Source organism: Phacochoerus africanus, chromosome 4 (assembly GCF_016906955.1).
Source record: "Phacochoerus africanus isolate WHEZ1 chromosome 4, ROS_Pafr_v1, whole genome shotgun sequence".
Taxonomy (NCBI): Eukaryota; Metazoa; Chordata; class Mammalia; order Artiodactyla; family Suidae; genus Phacochoerus; species Phacochoerus africanus.
Window position 1 is genome coordinate 27,518,712 of NC_062547.1, and position 25,833 is coordinate 27,544,544.

The 25,833-nt window shown below is 37.4% G+C and overlaps 1 protein-coding gene across 2 annotated transcripts in view; it reads right to left on the bottom strand.

The window, feature by feature from the left end:
- Nucleotides 1-1,478: 1,478 nt before the first annotated feature.
- Nucleotides 1,479-25,833, bottom strand: part of PDHX (pyruvate dehydrogenase complex component X) — an 81,340-nt gene continuing 56,985 nt past the window's right edge. The window contains exons 8-11 of one of the 2 annotated variants that reach the window (XM_047776009.1): nt 15,372-15,430; nt 11,218-11,376; nt 6,802-6,866; nt 1,479-1,629 (exon numbers count right to left, since the gene is read on the bottom strand). In XM_047776009.1, the coding sequence (XP_047631965.1) occupies nt 1,626-1,629; nt 6,802-6,866; nt 11,218-11,376; nt 15,372-15,430 (287 nt within the window). In that variant the 3' untranslated portion in view covers nt 1,479-1,625. Of the gene's footprint in view, nt 1,630-2,712; nt 3,783-6,801; nt 6,867-11,217; nt 11,377-15,371; nt 15,431-25,833 lie in introns of those variants that run through there. The other variant, XM_047776008.1, reaches the window with a different exon arrangement.

Consider the following 25,833-nt stretch of genomic DNA (forward strand, 5'->3'; position numbering starts at 1 on the left):
GGTGTCTTCAATATTACGCGAGTCTAGACAAACTACATCCTGCCTGTCCCCATCTCTTGAAATCAATAAGAGACCCTAGAATGTCAATTTCGAAAACAATCTATAACTATTTACAATGATTTTATTAGAGGACTGCTGCGTTTCCCATTTATGAACAGTCTAAATGTCTCCTGAAATACACCACTTGCTGAACATAACACATCAGAATCTTAACCTTTTATACACTGGTGATGGGGGCCACTGAGGACTTGGGTTTTGCGCTGGGGAACAGCATCACTGTTGCCGCGTTCCCTGAAGGCACACACCCACCTCGTGGATTTCTAATATACCACAGCAAACAAACATGTCAAATATTCTTACATTTCTCCCTTCTTGAAAGCCACCTGACCTGGTACAGAATCTAATTCACTGAAGCTTTCATTATAGCAAAAGCTTCTAGCTGGTTCTGCTGACTGTTGCCCTTGACCCTGTTTTGACTTCTTTGCATACAATGGCCAGACTAATCCTAAAGTTAAGTGTGCCCTGTTACTTCCCTTTTCAAGTCAACAAGAGTTTCCCGTTAATAACAGCACATTACAAATAATGGTTAATTCTTACCTGCAGCACACTTGGTTCTTTCATTGCTCCACTTCGCCTGAGATAAAGTCCGTCGTGATGCAATGTGTAATGAGGACAAATTTTCCTTGAAAACTAAAAGTTAACTGCCATTGTAATTTTTCTCCCACACTCTAACTACAACATATTAACTTAGAGCACCACCTATCTTTCAATAGAAGGTTAGGAAACTAGTTTTACTTTTAGCAACGGCTGGCCTGTACAATTTAGCATGATATTAAGTCCCAAATGCAAAAAGAAAAGAAAATTCTAAGAAGGTTCATTTGACAGTGCATAAAAGATCATTCTACCAGAATACAGAAAATTCTTAGTAATGTTTTAAACAAGGGAGTCCGGCCAGCTGTGTACTGAAGATCTTAATCTTCCACAAAAATGGTCAGTGAACAAACTGTAGCTGGAAATGTTAACTAGAAGTTGCGATTAGGGAGAAGCAGGGCTGTTTTGACTTCGAAATTCTAACACTCCTTGATATTTTCAGGTATTAACTAGAATGTGTTGCTTTTTCTGTAAAAGTCTTCCCAATATTTAGGTCATTTCCCTTGTTTAAATGAGGATAAAAGTATAAATACAATATAAATATATTGTATAAATATACACTGTATAATATATTTATACAATATAAGTATAAATAAATATAAACACAAATAAATATAAATTTATAATGTGGGAGACAGTCTGCTCATACAGCACACAGTTCATCCCAGTCAAGAGCACCACACCCTCTTCTCAAATCCGTGTTATTCTCTGACCTCATGCTGCAACAGAATTATTTTTACAAATGGCAATTTTCTTACATAAACCTAAGCAGCACAACATATTGGAGAAAATACTTCTAGTCAGAATGAATGGGCATTTGTACCAAAAGTCAAACCATGAGAAACAACTGATTACGTGAAAACCTGGCTGTGACATCCACGAAGAATGGAAATGTCTTGAATTTATACAGCATTTCTCCTGAGCGGTTCGCCGCAGCTCTCTAAGGCAGGCGGGAGTGGGGATCATCGCCCATGTCACCTACAGGGAAACAGATGCACTAGAGTTTAAGTGTGTCAGACCACTGGAAAAACAGAACTCCCAGGGATTGATGGTGACCTACGGCTGTCTCATGCCCTATTCCTCAGATATAAAAATTAAGAGAAAAAAAATTTTACTTAAAACTGACTGAAAATCAATGTAACTCATCAAAGTTATTTTGTAAATAGCATTTGGTTACAATTTGCAGTATAACTCAATATGACAAAAGGTCTGGAGATTGTTTATAAAAAACGGCTCGTTAAAATTGAGTGGAATAAGCATCTTCTTAGCAGTTGATGTACTGGGGCTCTAAGCATTTCAGAAAGCTCTTTTGTGAGAGCCTAACTTGCTCATCGTGCCACAGCACACAGCTTGGACGACACAGTCACTCTCTTGGTGATTCATGGCAGCAAACACTAACATGAGTCTTTCTGTGACTGGTTATTTAAATCGTCATCCCATTCTGGTTATGATTACCTTGTCAGATGTAGCAGAATTGTTAAAAGAGAGATATCAAGCTCTTCTAACCTTTACAACAATCGGGCAAATTTTCATCTTATCAATGGAATAATAGGGACAGTTCTCACAAGCTTCATAGGCCTTCTACTCTCTTTCCAAAGTTTTACACTCCACATCCATTATTTTCCTAATGTCATTTTACAGTGGACCCTTGAACAACATGGTTTTGAACTGTGCATGTCTGATTATACGCAGAGCTTTTTCAATCCATATGTACTGTAGTCCTACTCGAGCCCTAGTTGACTGAATCCCCAGATGGGGAACCATGGATATGAGAGTCAACCATAAACTTTACACACAGATTTTCCATTTCATGGGTCCACACCCCTAACCCTGAGTGATTCAAGGGTCAACTATAATTTTAAATTCTTTCTCCTCCTATAGAGTCCCTTTTAAAGTGGAAATTACTAATCCACTTCAAGGCACTAAATCTCTGTGCCCTAACATGTAAAATACAACACAAATGTTTACTTTTTTTTTTACATTTTTATTTTGCAATATAAACATGATTAAAATGCACTATGAAACAACATTTTGTGTTTACATCAAAACTAACTTAAAATGTTTGGTAGGAAATAGCATAATTTTTTAAAATATGTTCCAACTCAGTATGAAGGTGAGCAGTTTATTTCTGAATTTTATTTAGGTATTTTAACTATAGTTTATTATTGAAACAAACAAAATTTTTGGTCTCTTTTTCTTCACTTTTGATTTTTCTTTAATTCTTCTTTTTTAGTTCACAGTGTCATAGATGTGTAAAATAGGACTGATAGAAACCACTCTAAAACATATGGCTTTATATACATTAAAAAAAAAATCCAATAATGTTGCCACAACCCCTAATACAGTGTGATGATTCTTATTTACTAGTATCCAGAATAAACTTCTGTACATATTAAATTGTTCAAGTATAGCTAGAGCAGTGCTTGTAGAAGTGAGGTCCCACCGCTACGTTAACGGGCATCTCTTTGAAGACCGCTTCTAATTTCAACACAACTCAGGTAGAGTTCTACCAATTAGTTGACTTTACAATATATCATACATTCTCAATTATTCTAAAATGCTCCAATAAGCCAAACATACGATTTAATTGACACCTAGTTTAACATCCATTTTGTACAGCACCAGTGGTTAAATTAAAAATGGATCTGACTAACCAAATGTTCTTCTTCTTAGTTACAGCTTGTTACTTAGTTCTATAACATTAAACCCGGGTTGATAAAGAGGATAACCTGGGTCAAACTCTTTCATCTTAAATAAATAAACATTTCATCCACTTCACACTTAAATACCTAATCGTTTTCATATAGTGTAGGTTTTTCAGTAACAGCTATACAACTGACGAAGTCAAAGACCAACTTCTTATCTCAGAGGACTAGGCAAGTCGGAAAGGATTCTCCAGGTTTGCTTTAAAACTTTCAAGAAATCTGGTGGCCAGCTCATCATCTACCACTCGGCTGTCGCTTGACATTGTGACGGTGATGAGCTGGTGCTGCTGCAGCTTGGCATTCCCCTCTTCATCCTGAGTGAGCTTCAGCACAGGTCGGAATCTCCCAACAGCCAAAATGCAGGCTTGCGGAGGGTTGATCACTGCAGTAAATTCATCGATGCCAAACATCCCCAAGTTGGAAATACTAGGGGAAAACAGAAAGCTCTGAAGGTGGGATGTCCTTAATCAAGAGTCATGTATTTTCACTTTATTAAAAAACTGTGCCACAGAACCTTATACCAAGTTATACAAAGACCAAGGACAAACAGTATCGTTTACAATGGTATCGAAAAACAAGCATCAACACATAAAAATAGTGCATCTAATATAAACATTTATTCGGCATTGAATCTAACAAACATTTATTCGGCATTGAACTGCAAGTCCTAGGGCAGAGGAATATGGCAAGAAAAAGACACATAAGGTATGAGGACTAGAAAAAAAAAGAACCTTTATTATTCACAGATGAACTGATTGGATACAAAGAAAATTTAGATCTCTACAGATAGCTAGTAAGATTAAAAAATGAATTTTAGCTAAATTACTAGATAATATGTCAATATAAAAATTTATCTTATATTTACACACGAGTTGCTTTAATTCTAAAATAAAATTAAAAATATCATTTACAGCAGTATAAAAATTAGGAATACAGCTAATGAAACACACATAAGACCTCTAAACAAAAAAATTCAAAACACAACTGAAAGAAATCAGGGAACTAAGTGAACAATGGTTACACCATGTTCACTAAATGGAAGACTCAACACTTCAAGGATGTCAATTCTCCTTAAACTGATCAAATGATTCAAAGCAATTTCAATCAAAACGCCAGTATGGTTGGTATGTATGTGTGTGTGTATGTATGTGTACAAAAAGGACAACTTGATTCTGAAATTTATTTGGAAACACAATGCCAGGAAAGACAATCTTGATGATGAACAAAATTGGAAGATTTTCATGATCAGATATCAAAAGTTGTAGTTTGCTGGTATTAAGCAAGGGAAGGACAAACAGACCAATTGAAGAGAGAACACAGGAAAAGACCAAATATCCATGATCACTTTCTCAAGTAAGCTTTTCAATAATTGAGGCTGAATCAATTAATTATCCACATGGGAATAAAAAGAGAATCCTGACCTTTATCTCTCCATGACAGATAAAGTCTGATTTCATATGGATTACAATCTACATGTGAGAAGTTATAAGGCTTCTACGAGGTAAAAAGAAGAATAACTTCATGACTCTGGGAAAGACAATTTCTAGCAGAAAATAAAGAGTACTGGAGTTCCCGTCGTGGCGCAGTGGTTAACGAATCCGACTAGGAACCATGAGGTTGCGGGTTCGGTCCCTGCCCTTGCTCAGTGGGTTAACGATCCGGTGTTGCCGTGAGCTGTGGTGTAGGTTGCAGACGCGGCTCGGATCCCGTGTTGCTGTGGCTCTGGCGTAGGCCAGTGGCTACAGCTCCGATTCGACCCCTAGCCTGGGAACCTCCATATGCCGTGGGAGCGGCCCAAGAAATAACAACAACAACAACAACAACAACAAAGACAAAAGACAAAAAAAAAAAAAGAAAGAAAATAAAGAGTACTAACCATAAAGAAAAATACTGATAAATAGGACTTTATTAAAATTCAGAACTGTTCATTAAAAAACACCATCAAGAAAGTAGTTTCAAAGGCAAGATACAAAGTAGGAAAAGGTTATTTGAAATAATATATACCCTACAAAAGTATGTATCTTGAAAAAGGAATGCCTATAAAACATTTTTAAAAACAGACAAAAGCCTTCAAAAGGTATTTTATTTGAGTTAGCAGATACCTAAATTGCTGAGAGATAAATGAAAACAGTATTCATGGGAGTTCCGACCATGGCTCAGTGGAAAGGAATCCAACTAGTATCCATGAGGATGCGGATTTGATTCCTGGTCTCCTCAGGGGGTTAAGGATCTGGTGTTGCCATGAGCTCTGGAGTAGGTCATACATGTGGCCCGGATCCCTCGTTGCTGTGGCTGTTGTGCAGCCCAGCCGCTACAGTTGCCATTCAACCCCCAGCCTGGGAACTTCCACATGCCACAGGTACAGCCCTCGAAATCAAAAACAAAATGAAAGAAAACAAAACACAGTACTCAACATCATTAACTGCATGTCTCTGACCACAAAGAGTACCACACCAATTCACATTAAAATGTAAATCCTAACAATACTAAGTATTAATAATTTGGAGCAACAGGAATTCTCACATACTGTCGATGGAAGTAAAAAATGGTATAATCATTTTGGATAACTCTCTGGCAGGATCTATGAAAGCTACTAACCCAGCAATTCTACTTTCAGGTCTAGACAATAAAAATACACACATTCACCACAAGATACTAATAAGAAGGTTCATGGCATCATTATTTGTAATACCACAAACTATAAACACAAATGTCCAACAACAGTGAAACGAATACTAGCATATTTATGTAGCCTACTACAGAATACTATAACTGCAATAATAAATAAATGACTGCTACACACAACAACATAGGTAATCTCACATTCATGTTGACGTGAAAGAAGTCAGACACTGAGGGATGTGTATTTATATAAGGATCAAGCTAGTAAAAACAAATCTTTAGTGCTAATATTTGGAATAATGGTCACCCTTGAGGAGGTGAGAATTAGGAAAGATCAAGAGAGGCTTATGGGATGCAGGCAATGTTCATTACCTTGCTTTGGCTGGTTACATAGGTTTCTCCACTTTGTAAAATGTTCTAGCTATACTCAGTGTACTCTACTGTATGTTAAGTTATAATTAAACAAAAATAGAGTTGCTAATAACTTGGGCCAAGTGTTAATATTTTCCCCATAGTACCTTAAAATAAATCAAAAGTAGAAAAAAAGTAGTTGAGGTTTATAAATCTATCGTATGGCAGACCCGGAATGTCATTCTATGAACATCTGAATGGGTTAACTAACCCCAATGGATTTCTACTAGCTCTGATATAAACACCTAAGCCGTCTGAAGAATATTTTCACATATTCTCTTGTCTAAATAAAGTATGACATTTAGTTTAAAATAAAAAGAAAGTTTCAGAAAATAAACAAAAGGTGTTGACATGCACCTCATAAGTTTTATATCTGTTTAATGCTACCAATAAGGAAGAGTTTAAATTTTACCTAAAAGATCCTCCTTGGTACTCTTCAGGTAACAATTTTCCATCTCTGGCTTTCTTTGACAGAGCCTGAGAAAAACAGAAACAGTATGACAATCGACACTATGTTATACAGTTGATTTTGTCATTTGAAATATTTGTATAGGGGACATTCATCTCTGATATGCCTTGATTTGACGTTATAAGAAACGTTTACAAATGTATATATGTGCGTACATACACATATGTACATATATGTATACATCTGTATATAACACACGAAAAGAAATGAGTAAGTTAGAGCACAGATAATCCAAGAAGCTAAACATGTGAATCAAAACTCCAGAAAAATAACTTCCCTTTAAAAATTCTTCAAATATTAGAATTACGTTATATACTATGTAGAATGTTTCAGTGGCTTTTTTTATGTAACAATGCAATTTTCTTTTTTGCCTATAAAATTTTTTTCTTGTAAGGCAAAGTATTAGAAGAGGCATTCTTATCAATTAGGTAACTTTTAAATAAGTTATTCAATGGCAATAAATTCACAACCAACACATCGATTTTTATCTTTCAGTGTCTGCTTCTTTTTTTACCCATTATATATGTGTGTGTATATATATATATATATATATATATCTAAAACTATATATTTATAAAGTTTATGAAGTATATATATATAAAAAACTTCATTTTTAAAAATTCACAGAATTTTATATTTACTTTGCAATATTATAAGCACCTCTGTGTTATTATTCTTTATAACTGATTATTTAACATCAGTTTAACATTTTAAAGACTGCATCTGCCACAAGTCAGTCACTTTCCTAGTGTTGTAATTGGTTCATTTATTTCTTTTGGATTATTTCACATAAATTCTCAGAAGTGGAATGACAAAACCTTAAAAAGTACACATTTTTTTTGTTGTTGTTCTTGATCCTATATCTAAAGCAGTTACTGAATGAGCCAGTTTAATTTAAACGACCACAAAGAATATAAGGAACATATAAGGATGTAGTAATTTCATATCACTCCAACAAAACTGATGTCTAAAAAACTTAGAGAAGACATAATAACACTCAGAGTGACAGGAGCAAAGTAGAGAATTTTCCTATACTTGCACTTGCTAATTAACCAGACTTAATTTTTATGTTTCAACTCTTTAAAAGTAAAGAGATAGAGTTACTACATACAAAAAACTAATGAATTATTTTATGGGGGAGAGTAGGTTAAAATGAAGCTTTTGTCATTTGGGTAGATGATATACATCAGGTCTTACTTAATATTCTGTATTATAGTCCTAACAGACATAATTACAATCACCACTAATAACTATCTAATTTTAAACCATAGATGATTTAATTTTTTAAAAATAAAACATTCTTTAAAAATGTAAAAATGATCTCAACACATCACTGTGTCTTACTGCCAAATGAAACAATTATAGATTTTTTGGATATAGTTGCTTATGAAACTCTTTGGATCGAAAATGAATATTAAGAGATGAATTTAGACTTGCACAGTCCTTGGAATATCAGAAGTAGAACAATCTACAAATGCATTTTCCTGCCTTAAGCAATCTAACCTCACATGATTTGAACAGGCACATAACACAAGAACTTTGAAAGGCATTTCTCTGAGGGAAGATGATCTCAGCACGTCCTGATGAGTTACCAGGCTAAAACAAATCAAAAACAGATTGCAAGCACATAGAATACACTTCCAAAAATCCCTCGGAACAAAAATACATCAGCAGGCTATTCCTATCAATGGATTCTTAAGAGCTTGGAACTAGAGTAGATTCTGATGAGGATCACTGATTTTGAAAATACCTAATTCTGATATTTCCTGGTAATGTGAGCTTAAAAAGCAAAGCACATGCTACCTGAACCATCCAGGTGACAGAACATAATATAAGCTGACCAATTAATTATTGACTAATAAATTATTTCTAAAGCATATTAATGCCTTACCAATTCATTCAAAAAATTTACTGGGTATTAATGAGGTAGACTTTGCCTCTGCCTCTTATAACTGTTATAATTAACACAGAACAGACAGGGATCTAAGCCTCGTTGCAGTATTACTTTATTGAGGGGAATACAAATTTGAACTTGGCTGAGGCATGCTTGTAGCCCCACATATTGACACTCTTTGGATTACGGAGGGTCAAAAAGGACTTGGTGCAGGCGTTCTTCACCTGGGGTCCATGGATAGATAGCCACAAATTCCTTAAAAAATTGTCAATACCAGTTTTTATTGATAATTTTCTTTTAAATAAATTCACTGAGAAACTACTATTTTCCAAGCACTTTCTAAACTGGACATACAGCAATGAACAAGACAGTCAACATCAGACAGTGGGGAACATAAAAGGGCTGACCAAAAAAAATAAATAAATAAACAAGGTAAATTCAAAGACTGATAAACCTTAGGAACACAATCAATGGGGTAATGTCAGGAAGCTACTTTAGCTATGGAAGCCACAGAAGGCTTATTAAGAAAGTAGCATTTGAACTGAGAAAGGCCTGAGTTTAAATAAATCTCACTTCTACTGCTTTCTAGTTGCAACACTGTGGGCAAATTTCTTAAAGGTGCTAAAACTCAGTTTCCTCATTTTCAAACTGGGGAAGTTAAGGTTCCAACTATACCACAGGGCTAATAGGATTAAATGAAGCACTTAGGCTAGCGTCTGGTACATCATAAGATATGGGAGAGTGGACTGCTGATGGCATATGGCAGAGCAGGAGAGAAGCAGGTAGAATGGGAAGCTCAGAAGAGTAGCTTCTGAGTGCAGCAAACCTAAGAGCTGCTGGAAATTACAGGAAATGCTCAAGGATGACCAGAGGCCCTGGCATATTCCATAAGGTTGGGACTGCCCTTCCCACTGCTGAGAAGCTGCTGACACTACATTCTTACCACCTCAACTTAGGTTCTTTTAGGATCCAAGGAATAGGGAATGCTAACGTAGCTGCTTGCAGAACTCTAATACAGAACTAAAATTGGTAAACTGCTTAGAATCAAAGAACTTTCCTATAATGATTTTTAACTCTACAGTTAAAGGAGACTCTGCAATCTGACCTAATCTCAATGGAATTTCACAAAACCATGAAAATACATGTATTCTCACTGCTGCTAAAAACCATTTAGAAACAAAGGCATCCGGGATCCTAGAAAACCAGCCTCTACCACTTTAGCTTTTGAAGTGGCCAAATACCACTTCTCAATTAAGAAAAGCAGTTGCATTTTTATCTATAAAAACAATCTGCAAATCTTTCCAAAGAGGAGTGAAGAAAGACTTAAATATGTCCACTCCACTAAGGTCCTCTCTAGTTATATTTAACTCTATGGTACAAGGCTATGCCTCTTAAACCAGGTTACCTTACTCTCATTTATATATTTGGGGCAAGTAGGGCAACATATTTATACAGCTTCCCAAAGAAGTCTTAGCTTCTACTTTTATTCCCCTTATAACTTATTTTACCATGATACACACCACAGGTCCTTGATAAATGAAAAAACAATCACCTGTTCAACTGAATCGGAAATTTGCAAAGTTAACACTTTACGACCTGTGATACTTCTGCCAAAAAATACCTTTGGAAAGCACTGAGGTTGTCAGAGCTGACCTAAGACCTGTGTTCTTCCCTATTCAATGTGATATTTTTGGTGAAACCTGATTCTTCCATACTGGACTGACAAAACTGCTTTTAAAGGAGTCCAGAAAGAATAAAGTACTTTTGCTCCTGGAGCACTAAGTATGTTTACTGGTCTCAATTCTAGAGAGGAAATGAATAAAATAAACTTTTAAGAACAAAATGCTGTAAAAAGTGAGGTCTGTCCATTACCACTTTCATAGAAATATAGTTTCAGCTTTAACTTTAAAATCTATCTAAAATACCATCTTTAGAGTTGAATTATAGACTTTGGGAAATAAAGCAGTTGTTCCTAACTTATACATATGTTTGCTTCTGGATTTTTGAATGTAAAATGTTCTTAAAATGGGTTATACCTGGATAAAAACCTATATACATAACGGGTAATCACTCGGAAATACCAAAAATATTTATTATTAAATTTTTTTTTTTTGCTTTTTAGGGCTGCACCTGCGGCATATGGAGGTTCCCAGGCTAGGGGTCTAATCGGAGCTACAGCTGCCAGCCTACATCACAGCCACAGCAATGCCAGATCCGAGCCGCGTCTGCAACCTACACCACAGCTCACAGCAACACTGGATCCTTGAGCGAGGCCAAGGATTGAACCCGCAACCTCATGGTTCCTAGTTGAATTTGTTTCCACTGTGCCACAACGGGAACTCCAGAAATACCAAAAATATATATCACACAAAGACATACATATCTGAGTGTAACCAGATCATGTCAAGACTTTTCTAGAAGGCAAATTCTAATGTTTTGAAAGTACGGTATTGCTTAAGACCTACCTTTACAGAGTCAGCAATTTCCTGTAGACCCTTAGCAGCAGCATCTTTTATGATTGGGGTAATTAAACCTTTATCTGTTGCCACCGCCACTGAAATGTCAATAAAAGGTAGCTGCTTGGGGCCCTCTCCATCCCAGCTCGCATTAACGTTTGGCATTTGCTAGAAAGCAGAAGTGGAAAAAACACGTTACTAAAGAAGTAGCTGGAGACCAAGGCTGTTACAGAAAAATAACTAACATTATTATTTTTGAAAGTGCATAGAGCTAGAGTGAAGAAAATAAATAAAAATTTGATTTGAAATAAGCAGTTTGGACCTCTATGTTGAACAGCCTTTATTTTTGAGAAGAATAACTAAACATAGTCTTTTTTGAAGCAAGCATGAGGAACTTCTGACGATGTACATTTGGATCTTTTTATATCATGGTTAAGAAAGGGGCTTCCTTTGTTAAACCTAATTGCTAGGAAGTATTTAACGTTTGTTAACCCTCTTGCCTCACATGATGACCGACATGACCCTGAGGAGAAGAGGGGAGGGTGGAGGGGTAAGGACATTCAATCACTTTATTTCTGTGGCATGAGGAAACCTGATATTCTACTGTAGCCCTGGGAGATATTAGCAGGCCCCTTAATAAATGACTACTCTTTTTAAGAGCGGTTTCCTAGGCTTCATAAACATATGCCATTTTCTATATATGAGCATGTATATATTTAATATACATACCACTTCACTAAGGATGAAAAGAAAAAAACAGAGGAAATGACTAAATGCCTGGAAACTGTGTATTGATAAAGTTGCCAAATAGCACATGAGAAAATGATGCCAAAAATAGAAATCAAGAAATAATTTCTCCTCTCAAAAATTCATTGCTTTCTACTAAGGTCCAAAACTCATAGTAAGTCATTTAATAAGCACAGCAAACCACAATTTGATTCCATCCAATCTATCAAATTTTACTTCTGACCACTCCCCTAAGATGGATTTTCACTTTCCTCAGGCGTCTCACTGTTATGCTACATTCATTTCCATTTCATCACTGTTAATTGCTCTTTTCACTTCTCCATCTTTCAAGGCTCAACTCTTCCATTCACCAATGCCACTATGTCAAAATAATAAACAGTAATGTCCCAACTCCTTAGAAGACTTTAAATTCTTCACAGACCAACAATGAAGTAAAAGAAGAAGAAAAAAAAACTTTCATAAATGAGTATCTGGCAAATAAATTTAATTAGAAAGTTATGTAACAAAAACCTCTGGGATAAAGCTTTCAAAGGGAAAGCATCTTAAACCTTCTTAGGAATAAAAAGTAATTATAATGAATTACACACTCAAGTTTTCTAATAAAATATTTCTAACCAAAATAAACCTAGGAAAAGGAAGGAAGGAACACATAATGAAACAATGTAAAAGGAGTGACAATACAAATATGTGGTAATAAAATATGTAGTCTGAAACGGAGTTCAGACTAAACCCCAGGCACTGAGGACTTTAAAAATTTATAGGAATGAAATGACGCCATTTGCAGTAACATGGATGGACCCAGAAATTATCATACGAAGTGAAGTAAGTCAGACAAATATCATATGAGATCACTAATACATGGAATCTAATTTTAAAAATGATACAAAAGAACTTACAAAACAGAAACAGACTCAAAGATTTAGAAACCAAACTAATGGCTACCAAAGTGGAAACATGGGTGTGTGTGCGCTAAATGAGGAAGCTGGGATTAACATATACCCACGGCTATATATAAAACAGACAAGTAACAAGGACCTACTGCATAGCACAGGGAAATCTACTCAATATTCCGTATAACCTATAAGGGAAAAGAATCTGAAAATGGATCTATGTATAACCAGTTCATTTTGCTGTACACTAGAAACTAACACATTTTAAGTCAATTATAATCCAATAAATTTTTTTTTTGGTCTTTTTTTTTTTTGCTATTTCTTGGGCCGCTCCTGCGGCATATGGAGGTTCCCAGGCTAGGGGTCGAATTGGAGCTGTAGCCACCAGCCTACGCCAGAGCCACAGCAACGCGAAAAATTTTTTTTAAATGTTAGGAAACAAGTGCAAATGACTCTAGGCTAATAAGTATGGAAATCCAGAGGAAATGCATGATTTTCTGCGAATATGTACATTTCTAAAATTGATTCAAGAAAAAGCTGAAAACTAAACAGCTTGATAATTACGGAGGGAGAAAAAAACAGGAAAGTTGCCAAGGCCCCCTCCTCAAAATAGAACTAAACGCAGATACTTTTACTGAATTCTATAAAGCTTCAAAAAATAAAAATTTTTATGATACAGAAATAAACACACAGAAAGGAAAGGGACAACACACCCAAACTTATTTTATGAAGCCAAAGATTCAACATAAAAGAAAAGCTTGAAAAAGCTAGCACACAATTTAAATTACAATTTATGGTTTGTTACAGATATATAAAATGAAATATTAATAAATAGCTAATGATCTCTAGAGAGTCACTTGAAGAAGGCAAGAAAGATTCTTAATTAGAAAATCATCAATGTAACTCAAAATATTATTTGGTCAAAAGATAAAAACCATATGAACATTTTGATATCAAATGGCTGAAAAGGCATGCCTTTAAAATTCTGATTGTACTCTCCAAGAAATAAAAATAAACTCATTATAAATGAACTTCATTTTCTTATTTCTATAAATTCATTAAAAATGAACTTCATTTTTTTATTTTTATTTTTTATTTCTATTTTATTTTATTTGGCTACATTCGAGGCTTGAGGACGTTCCTGGGCGGAGGATGGAACCCACACCACAGAAGTGACTTGAGCCTCAACAGTGACAACTTCAGAGCATTAACCTGCTGAGCCACCAGAGAAATTCTAAATGCACTTTAAATATAACTCTTAATAAGCGGTGACCCAGAAAATAGCCTAGTCACAGAAAGAAGGCATGACAGCAAACGGTGCTGAGCAGGAAGTGAGGAAGCCTGGGTTTTGGATCTACCTCTCTAGGCAGAAACCTCTCTGAACTGCAGGCTCTGACGTTCACCTGCCTTCTGGCCACGCCCACTGGGACACAATTAAGCTTCCCGAACTTAATTTGTCCCAAATCCAATTCTGCCTCAAACCCTGCCTCAAAGCTGCTCTTCTCCCATTTTCCCAATCACAGTGGATGGAAAATTCCATTCCTGCCACTGCTTGGGCCAAAATCTTTGTCTTTCTTTCGCTCACGCTCCACACCCAATCCATCAGCAAACCCCGGTGGCTCTGCTTTTAAAATGCATCAGCATCTCCATTTGACCCCAGCTCCACGGCTACCACCATAGTCCCACCCTCCACAAGGGCTCCCCGCTGACACGCTGGCCTCCCCACAGGCTGTGTTCCACACCAGCAGTTTTAAGTCAGATCATGTTAGTCTTTCACGCAAAACCCTCCAAAGACTTCCTCCTGATCCTGAATAAGACCTGCTCCTTCCCATGGCCAGCAGGGCCTCCTGCACCTCGGGCCCCCTCAGCCCCTCTCTTCTTTTACATTTAACCTCATCTCCCACCCGCCCCACTCCTGCGAGGTCCACTCCAGACACACCTCGCCCCCAGCACCACGTCTCTGAGCGACACAACCCACTCCTCGCAGCCTCGGGGTCTGCCGTCCCCTCTGCCGGGAGTGCTCTTCTACCGCCTCTCACAAGGCGCCTTCTCTCTTTCTGCAGCCCTTGCCTTAATTAGCCTCTGCCAGGTGATCACCCTAAGGACTGAAAATAACACTGCTCGTTACCTTCTCCCCTCACCCTGCTTTCTCTAGCTCCTCAGCACTTTCATTAACTGACATATGTATCTGCCTCTCTCCACTAGACTGTAAGTCCCAGGAGAGCTGAAAATATGCGGGCTTTTTGTTCACTACTATATGTTTGAAGCCCAGGGTTTAGCACAAGAAGGGGGAATCAATTAGTATCTGTAGAATAAATAGTCTTTCTTTTGCCATAATTAGTTGTAAGCCTTTTTAATTCTCAGTTTCTTCATCTGTAAAACCGAGGGAGATTACACGATAGAATACGTTTAGCACTAAAATTATAACATTTTTGTGACTTAAAAATAAGAGCTCTGTTTATCATATGAAATCGCAAGACATGAGACTACTTTAGAAGCCAAAATTACGTGGGGTTTGCCACTTACCTTAAGGGTAACAGCTGCTGCCTTGATGATAAAGTCATTTACTGATACTTTAATGTCATCTGAAAGAAAACAAGCATATTAAATAAAACTAGTGTTCATAATAAAACATTTGCATTATTTGAGGTCCTGGATAAATATTAACCATGAATGTAAAAGTTTACTCCTGGGCCTGATTACAGTTCTTTTAAATTGCTCAGATAGCATACTCAAGAACTTAAAGGATACATTATAACCACAATCAGAAAGAAAAGAACAACTCCTGTGTCTCTTAAAAAGACAAATGGCCTTGTCTATGGCATGTACAGTCAGGAAGTTTATATGATGATTCATTTTTTTCCCCACATCCTTTTCAAATGTTCGTATCCTGTATATGCTTTATAATTCCCTGATTATATCAAAACAGTGGTACATGCAGTCACTTTAACAAAAGAGAGAGAGAGAGAAAGAGAAGGGAGACATTCAGAAATTTCTTTTTACTAACGAGGTGTACAATGAAAGAAATTTAGGACTACTGCATTAAACAAGAGCTGCTTTTTAACTTAACAAAAATAGGATACAGTAAATGCCAGAGATGAAGCAATGTTGGCATGGGTCCTGATGCAATGAATAAAATGAGGTTCTCTGTCTAGTTTTATGATGAATCCATTTAAATCAATTTCCTTCCAGAATACATAATGATTTTAAGATAAAGCTGGGGCCCCCTCCCTTCCCAAAGAGCTGATCATAACTAAAGCATCTGGTAAGCCTTTTCCCAGTGGGCATGAAAGTGTTGGAAAATGTAAACTACATGTGATTCTTTATTGCAACAGCTTCCAGAAAGAGACTTTAAGATCAAGATCTAGTCAATGGTATGTGGCAGGATATACAAATCCTGTTACTATAGCATAATGGAATTTTACGTGAACAACCGCTCATACCAAAGGCATGCTAAGATTTCACAAAGACACTGGATTCATTACCATAAACCTAAATATTGCCAGACTGTCATGGTAACTGTCAGCTGCTCTTCTAATACACACCTCTTACAAATCAGATCTCCAGAAACACAAACATTTTGGTTTGTTTAGATTCCCTTTAGGAATAAATATATAAATGGATTTCCAGTGCTTAGGTGTTTAGTGATAACCACATACAAAAAGATTTGGTCTGCACAAATCCACATATGCAGACAGAAGACTTTATGAAGTCACTGTGCTTGCCTCTCTCAGCCTCCTTCTCACTTTGTCTACTTTCCATAGGGTGTCCACAGCAAAGACTTCCAAATCACCTACCAGCTGCTGGTTTCCAAATCTACTGCCCACACCCACAGTCCTCCCCCAAAATCCCCCACCCTCATCATGCTCCTACATTTGACCATTTTCTCCATCTTGAAACATGTTCTCTTTCTGGCTTCTGTGTCACTAGACTCTCCTGGTTTTATTCCACTCTGTGCTCACTCACATTTAGTCCCTGCCTCTCAATGTTGACATCTTCCCAGGTAATACCTTTCAGTTCGACACCCTTTATATGACAATGATTTCTCCAAATTCCATCTCTAATCCTGATGGCTCTGGAGCTTCAGACTCACACAGCCACTTTCTCACATGACATTTCCACTTACATGTCTAATATGCATCTCAAATCTAACATGTGCAAAGGAGATTTTTTTCAATTCCTTTATTTATTTATTTATTTATTTATTTATTTATTTATTTATTTATTTATTTATTTTTGTCTTTTTGCCTTTTCTTGGGCTGTACCTGCGGCACATGGAGGTTCCCAGGCTAGGGGTCGAATTGGAGCTGTAGCCGCTGGCCTAAGCCAGAGCGACAGAGCTGGCCTACGCCAGAACCACAGCCACAGCGATGTGGGATCCAAGCCGCGTCTGGGAACTAGACCACAGCCCACGGCAACACCGGATCCTTAACCCACTGAGCAAGGCCAGGGGTCGAACCCGCAACCTCATGGTTCCTAGTCGGATTCGTTAACCAGTGCGCCACCAAGGGAACTCCCAATTCCTTTATTTTTAAATGAAATTTAAAACCTACAGAAAAAGGTTTTTTTTAGTATTGAAATTTTCCATACAGAAAGGAGAACATTGGTACCATTTATTAAGAAGAGAGTAGGAAATACACTGTGAAGGGAATAGCAAATATTCTCATTTGCATATTGTTACAAAATAAAGTATGGAACACACTTATAGAATGTTGTATGCTATAACCTTATATAAGAAAGAGGAGTGGAGATACCCAGATAACGTAGGCTTTTTGAAGACATACCAGATAATCCTAACTGAAAGGATATACCAAATCTGGACCACACAAAAGTATTACACCAATCCATACCTCCACCGAAACAGTACTATTTCCTGCCTCATGAGAGGCATTAGCCTCCATATCATAACTAAGTATGATCTCAGATCTATAACGGAAGCATCCAGACTTAACCTTTTGAATACTGATCCGTCTCTCTGAAATAGGTTTCCGTTTGAACTGTTAAAAGCTGCCAGGTTTGAAAGGCTTGTACCTAAACTGATCTCAGTCCTGCTTTCATTTAGGATGTAGAAAGCCACAAGAGAAAGTTGTGCCCATCCTAACAAGGTGAAAGGAAATGCAAAATAAACTACAAAATCGTAACTTTCTTGGGGCCCTTCAGGAGCTAAGGTTACACCAAGCTTTACATCTACGAGTTATAGACATAACATTTACAATTAGAGTTCCAAGGAGAAAACACATTAAGCAGAAGATAATGCTATTTTTATGTAAAATAATGAAACAAAAAAACCTGTTCCCTCAAAATTCTAAACCCAGCAGAAATAGCTTTCAAAAATGAAGGAGATACACCCATTAGAATGGCTACTATCAAAAAAACCCACAAAAAGTAAGTGTTGGTGAGGATGTGGAATAACTGGGACTCTTGTGCACTGACAGTGGGAATGTAAAATGGTGCAACCACAATGGAAAACAGTATAGAGGGTACTCAAAAAACTAAAATTAGAATTTACCATAAGATTCAGCAGTAACACTTCTGGGGGTATAACCAAAAGATCTGAAAGCAGAGACACAAAAAGATGTTTGTACATCTATGTTCACACTGGTATATTCACAACAGTATATATATATATATATATATATAAAAATAGAGTATCACTCAGTCATAAAGAGGAAGAAAATTCTAACACATGCTACATTATGAGTGAACCCTGAGGATAAATATGCTAAGTGAAACAAGCTAGGGAGCTCCCGCTGTGGTGCATTGGGATTGGCAGCATATTGGGAGCCAATGGGATGCAGGTTCGATCCTCAGCCTGGCACAGCGGGTTAGGGATCTGGTGTTGCCGCATCTGTGGCTTACACTGTGACTGTGGCTCCCGATCCCGGGCCCAGGAGTTCCATCTGCCATGGGGCTGCCCAAAATGACTCCCCAAAAAAGAAGAAATATGCTAGTCGCTAAAGGACAAGTACTATATGATTTCATTCAAATCAGATAGGAGTCATATTCATAGAGACAGAGTAGAATAGTGGTTGCTAGAGGCATAAAGGGAAGAAGGAATTACTGTTCAATGGGTACAGACTTTCAGCTTTGCCCAGTGAACATGGATGGTGGCAACAGCTACACAATAATGTACTTGATGCCACTGAACTGTATGCCTGAAAATGGTTAGGATGGTAAATTTCACGCCATGTATATTTTACCAGAATTCATAATTAAAGGAAAGGAAAAAATGGAGGAGAAAAAGACTTTCCTAGACAAAACCTGGAAGAATTTATTGCCAGACAACCTGTACTACAAGAAATATTAAAGAATAAATAAAAAAAGAAAGTTCTTTAGGCAGAAGTGTGATATCAGATAGCACTCTGGATCCATACAAAGAGATGAAGAATGACAAAAATGAAAAATATGGGCAAATACAAAAAGACTTTTTTTTATTTTAAAAACTTTAAATAACTATATAGCTGATTTGCTAAAGTAAAAATATTATATATATATACATATATATTCTGAAGCTTACATCACATGTAGACATAAAACATAAGAATAAAGCATAAAGGATGAGGGAGGGAATACACATACTATAAAGTGTTTACATTATAGATGAAGTGGTACAATAAAAATGTGAAGGTAGATGTGATAAAGAATTATATTGTAAACCCTAAAGGAACCATAAAAAATAAACACATGAATAAATACTGAGAGCGAGAGATAAAATAGAGAATAAAACGAAATCATAAATAAAAAAGCAATCCAAAATGAGACAAGATACAGGAAACACAAAGAATAAGGATGGGACAAATTAAAATACAGGGCAATAATAGTACAAAGGAAAAATAAAGAACAAAATCACTAAATGTGAAAGGTTTAAACCTTAATAAAAAGAGAACATGGGATTGGATAAAAAAGTGAGAACCAACTATATCCTGTTTGCAAGGAACCAGTTTAAATACAGGCGTGTCTCATTTTATTGAAATTTGCTTGATTGCCTTTTGCCTTTAGGAAGCTTTGTGGCGATGCTGCTTCAAGGAAGTTTACTGGGGCCATTCTCCCAGCAGCATTTGCTCACTTCATGTCTCTGTCACATTTTGGTGATTCTGGCAATATTTCAAACTTTTTGGTTACTATTATATTTGTTATGATGATCTGGGATTGGTGATCCTTGATGTTAACTACTGTTGTTTTGGGGGATGCCTTGAACCACACACATTTATGATGGTGAATGTAATCGATAAATGTTTGCACGTGTTCTGGCGGTTCCTCTTTTTCTCTCTTCTTGGACCTCCCTATTGCGAGATACAATATTGATATTAGGCCAGTTAATAACCATTCAGTGGTCTCTAAGTGTTCAAGTGAAGGAAAGAGTCACATATCTTTCACTTTAAATCAAGAGTTAAAAATGATGAAGTTTAGTGAGGAAGGAATGTTGAAAGCTGAGAAAGGCCAAAAGCCAGGCCTCTAGCACTGAACCAATTGGCAAAGTTGTAAATGAATGCAAAAGCAAAGTTCTTGAAGGAAATTAAAAGAGCTGCTCCAGCGAACACATGAATAATAAGAAAGCAAAACAACTTTATTACTGACATGAAGAAAGTTTTAGTGGTTTGTATAGATCATCAAATCAGCCACAATATTTCCTTAAACCAAAGCCCAATCTAGAGCAAGGTCCTAACTCTGAAATTCTACAAGGCTTGAGAGAGTTGAGCAAGCTACGGACGAAAAGTTTGAAACTAACAGAGGTTGGATGATGAAGTTTAAGGGAAGAAGCCATCTCCATAACATAGAAGTGCAAACTGAAGCATCAAGTGCTGATACAGAAGCTGTAGCCAGTTATTTGGAGGATTCAGCTAGGATCATTAATGAAGGTGGCTACACTAACAGATTTTCACGTGGACAAAACAACCTTCCATTGAAAAAAGACGCCATTGGGAGCTCCCATTGTAGCTCAGCGGGTTACAAACCCAACTAGTATCCATGAGGATGAGGTTTGATCCCTGGCCTTGCTCAGTGGGTTAAGGATCCAGCATTGCTGTGAGCTGCAGTGTAGGCCACAGAGGTGGCTTGGGTCTGGTGTTGCTGTGGCTTTGGCATAGGCTAGCAGCTGCAGCTCCTGTTCAACCCCTAGCCTGGGAACTTCCACATGCCACAATTGTGGCCCTAAAAAGCAAAAAAAGAGAAAGAAACAGAGAGAGAGAGGAAAAAAAAGTAAGCAAGCAAGCAAGCAAGCAGCCATCTAGGATTTTCATAGCTGGAGAGGAGAAGTCAATGCCTAGCTTCAAAGCCTCAAAGGATAGGCTGACTCTTGTTAGGCAGTTGGTGATTTCTAAGTTGAAGCTGTGCTAATTTACTATTCTAAAAATCCTAGGGCCCTTAAGAATTACACTAAATCTACTCTGCCTGTGCTCTATAAATGGAACAACAAAGCTTTGATAACAGCATATCTTTTTACAACATGGTTTACTGAATATTTTAAGCCTGAGTTCCCATCATGGCTGAGTGTTAACAAACCCAACTAGGATCCATGAGGATGTGGGTTCGATCCCTGGCCTCACTCAGTGGGTCAAGTATCCAGCATTGTGTGAGCTGTGGTGTAGGTCGCAGCCAGGCTCAGATCTGGCGTTGCTGTGGCTGTGGCGCAGGATGGCAGCTGTACCTCTGATTCCACCCCTAGCCTGGGAGCATCCATATGCCACAGGTGCAGCCCTAGAAAGCAAAAAAAAAAAAATTAAGCCCATTGTTGAAGACCTACTGCTCAGGAAAAAAATAAAGTTGCCTGTCAAAATATTACTGTTCATTGACAATGCACCTGGTCACCCAAAAACTCTGATGGAGATGTACAATAAGGTGAATGTCATTTTCATTCCTGGTAACAACCATTATACAGCCCTTGGATTAAGGAGTCATTCTGACTTTCAAGTTTATTATTTAAGAAATACATTTCATATAGCTATAGCTGCCATAGACAGTTATTCCTCTGATAGATCTGGGCAAAGTCAACTGAAAACCTTCCATAAAGGAGTCACTATTCTAGATGCCATTAAGAACATTTGCAATTGATAGAAAGAGGTCAAAATATCAACATTAATAGGAGCTTGGAAGTTGACTCCAGTCCTCATGAATAACCTTGAGGGGTTCAAGACTTCAGTGGAGGAATTAATTGCAGGTGTGGTAGAAACAGCAAGACAGCTAGAATTAGAAGTGGAGCCTGAATGAATATGTGTCTGAATTACTGCAATTTCATGACAAAACTTGAAAGAATGAGGAGTTGCTCTTTATGGATGAGGAAAGTAGTTTCTTGAGATGGAATCTATTCTTGGTGTGAAGACTGTTGAAGTGACAACAGAGGATTTAGAATACTACATAAATTTAGTTGATCAAGCAGCAGCAGGGTTTGAGAAGACTGACCTCACTTTTGAAAGAAGTGTACTGTGGGTATAATGCTATCAAACAGCATTGTTGCTGCAAAAATTGTTTGTGAAAGGAGCATCAATCAAGAAACTCCACTGTTGTCTTTTTTTTTTTTTTTTTTGCTATTTCTTGGGCCACTCCCTCGGCATATGGAGATTCCCAGGCTAGGGGTCCAATCGGAGTTATAGCCACCGGCCTACGCCAGAGCCACAGCAACGCGGGATCCGAGCCGAGTCTGCAACCTACACCACAGCTCACGGCAATGCCGGATCCTTAACCCACTGAGCAAGGGCAGGGACCGAACCCGCAACCTCATGGTTCCTAGTCGGATTCGTTAACCACTGCGCCACAACGGGAACTCCTGTTGTCTTATTTTTTAAAAACTGCCACAGCCACCCTAACCTTCAGCTATCACCATCCTCATCAGTCAATTGCTATCAACGTCAAGCCAAGACCCTCCACCAGCAAAAACACTACAACTCACTGAAGGCTCAGATGATGGTTAGCATTTTTAGCAATAAAATATTTTTAGTCATAATGTTATTGTATGCTAAATAGACTACAGTTAGATGAAACGTAACCTTTATATGACTGGAAATCCAAAAAAAAAAAAAAGGCGTACCTTGTTTTGGCAAAGGATTTGCTTTATTGTGATGGTCCAGAACTGAACCCGTTGAGTTCATTAAGAGTACAAAGATGTAAGAAGACGTAATATAAAAATACAGGAGTTCCCATCATGGCTCAGTGGTTAACAAATCCGACTAGGAACAATGAGGTTGCGGGTTCGATCCCTGGCCTTGCTCAGTGGGTTAAGGATCCAGCGTTGCCATGAGCTGTGGTGTAGGTCACAGATGTGGCTTAGATCCCGAGTTGCTGTGGAGTTGCTGTGGCTCTGGCACAGGCTGGCTGCTGTAGCTCCGATTCGACCCCTAGCCTGGGAACCTCCATATGCCGCGGGAGCAGCCCAAGAAATGGCAAAAAGACAAAAAAAAAAAAATACAAATCAAAGAAAGCTGGAATGGCTATACAAACATCAGCAAAAGTTTGAGGATAAAGAATATTATACCAGAACAGCCAGAACATTATATGATGGGTATAACTCATCAAGAAAATGTAAAAATCCTAAATGTGTATGTGCCTAATAACAGACCTTCCAAATACTTGAAGCAAAAACTGATAAAACCAAGAAGGGAAACAGACAAATCTACAACCATAATTAAGGATTTTAATGCTACTCTTTTAAGAATTAATAGAACAGAGAGATAGGAAAACAATAAAGGTATAGAAGATAAAAACAACACTATCAACCAACTTCACCTAACCAATATTTATAGAACTCGCTTCAAAAAGCAGAACGTAACATTCTTTTCAAGTACACGTGAAACATTCACCAAGATAGACCCTGTTATCCTGAGAGAGAAAAACAAACCTGACTTCATGTTGGCTCTACTCCTTTAGCTCTTAACTTTGTGCTCTGCTGCCTGAGCTGAGTCATACTGGCTCTGCCCCTTTGCAAATGATTACCACCTACAGCCTGAAATATGCACAGTAGCTCTTACTAGAAGAGCTGCCTCCCAGGCCTGACCTTTAAGGGTGTGTACTTTCCTATTCATATAGAGATGAAAGCTGAAGAACAGAAAATAACAATGGCCTTGCTGGAGGTTTACAGGAACACTGTGACCACATTTACCTGGAGCCGTAAGAACAAAGGATTCCAGCACCAAGAGGTCTGCGATAACCAATCACACCCTTTACCCTTTTAGCACAAAAAGAAGCCTGAATTCTAACTCAGGTAAGATGGTTCTTTGGGACATGAGTCTGCCGTCTTCTCAGCCTGCTGGCTTCCAAATAAAGTTGCTACTATTTGCCTCAACACCTTGTCTGTTGAATTATTGGCCTCTCATGCAGGGAGGAAGATGAACCTGGACTCAATAACATTATGACTATCAAATAAAATCTCAAAGACTTTAAAAAATTAAATCATACAAAGTGTGTTCTCTAAACACAATGGAGTTAAACTAGAAATTATAATAAAGATAACTGAAAAGTCCCTAAATATTTGGAAATTAAATTTATAATTCTAAATACATAATGCAATAAAAAAAAGAAATCCTAAGGAAAATTACAAAAATCCTGACTCAAATAGGAAGGAAAACAAAATATGTAAAAATTTATGGGATACAGCTAAAACACTACTTAAAGGGAACTTTAAAGTATATGCTTACATTAGAAAATAAAGTTTAAGTTCCCATCGTGGCTCAGTGGTTAACGAATCTGACTAGGAACCATGAGGTTGCAGGTTCAATCCCTGGCCTTGCTCAGTGGGTTAAGGATCCGGTGTTGCTGTGAGTTGTGGTGTAGGCTGCAGACACAGCTCGGATCTGGTATTACTGTGGCTCTGGCGATTAGACCCCTAGCCTAGGAACATCCATAGCCAGGGGTGCAGCCCTAAAGAGGACAAAAAGACCAAAAAAAAAAAAGAAAGAAAGAAAGAAAACAAAGTTTACTAGAATAAATAAAGTTTATTATATTATATTGACATTAATTTTCACCTTAAGGAACTACAGGAAAAAAGAGCAAATTAAAGCCAAAGCAAATAGAAAGAAGGAAATAATAAAGTTGAGAGTGAAAATCAACAAAAACACAATTATAGAAGTAAGAAAAAGTTAGTAAAATCAAATACTGGGTCTTTGAAGATATCAATAAAATTGATAAACCTCGAGCAAGACTGATCAAGAAAGAAGACAGATTACTGACATAAAATATGGTAATCTCAGAGCTCCTGCTGTGGCGCAACAGGATCTGTGACATCTTGGGAGTCCTAAGACGCAGGTTCGATCCCTGGCCTGGCACAGTGGGTTAAAGATCTGACATTGCCACAGTTGTGGCTTAGGTAGAGACTGTGGCTCAGATCTGATCCCTGGCCCATGAGCTAGCTCCATATGCAGCAGGGTGGCCAAAAATGGGAAAAAAACCCAAAAAATGGTAATCTCACTTCAGAATATAGTCACCCCTCACCAACATCATATGCTATCACTTACATGTGGAATCTAAAAAAAGGACACAGTGAACGTCTTTGCAGAACAGATACTGACTCACAGACTATGAAAAAATTATGGTTTCCAAATGAGACAGGTTGGGGGGTGTGGGGGATGCGCTGGGGATTTGGGATGGAAATGCTATAAAATTGGGATGTGATGATCATTGTACAACTATAAATGTAATAAAATTCATTTAAAAAAGAGATTTTAGTCATCCCTTAGTATCTGAAACCTCTTGGATACAAAAATCCGAGGTGCTCAAGCCCCTTATGTGAAATAGTATAGTATTTGTATATAACTGATATACAGCCTCCCATATACTTTAAATCATCTCTAGAATATTTAGAGTACCTAATACAATGTAAATGCTATGTAAATAATTGGCAGTGCATAGCAAATTTAAGTTTTGGTTTTTAGAACTTTCTGGAATTTTATTTTTTTAACCTGTGGTTGGTTTAATTCACAGATGCAAAAGCTGTGGATAGGAAGGGCTGACTGTATACAGAGATGTTAAAAGTATAATAAGGTTGGAGTTCCCGTCGTGG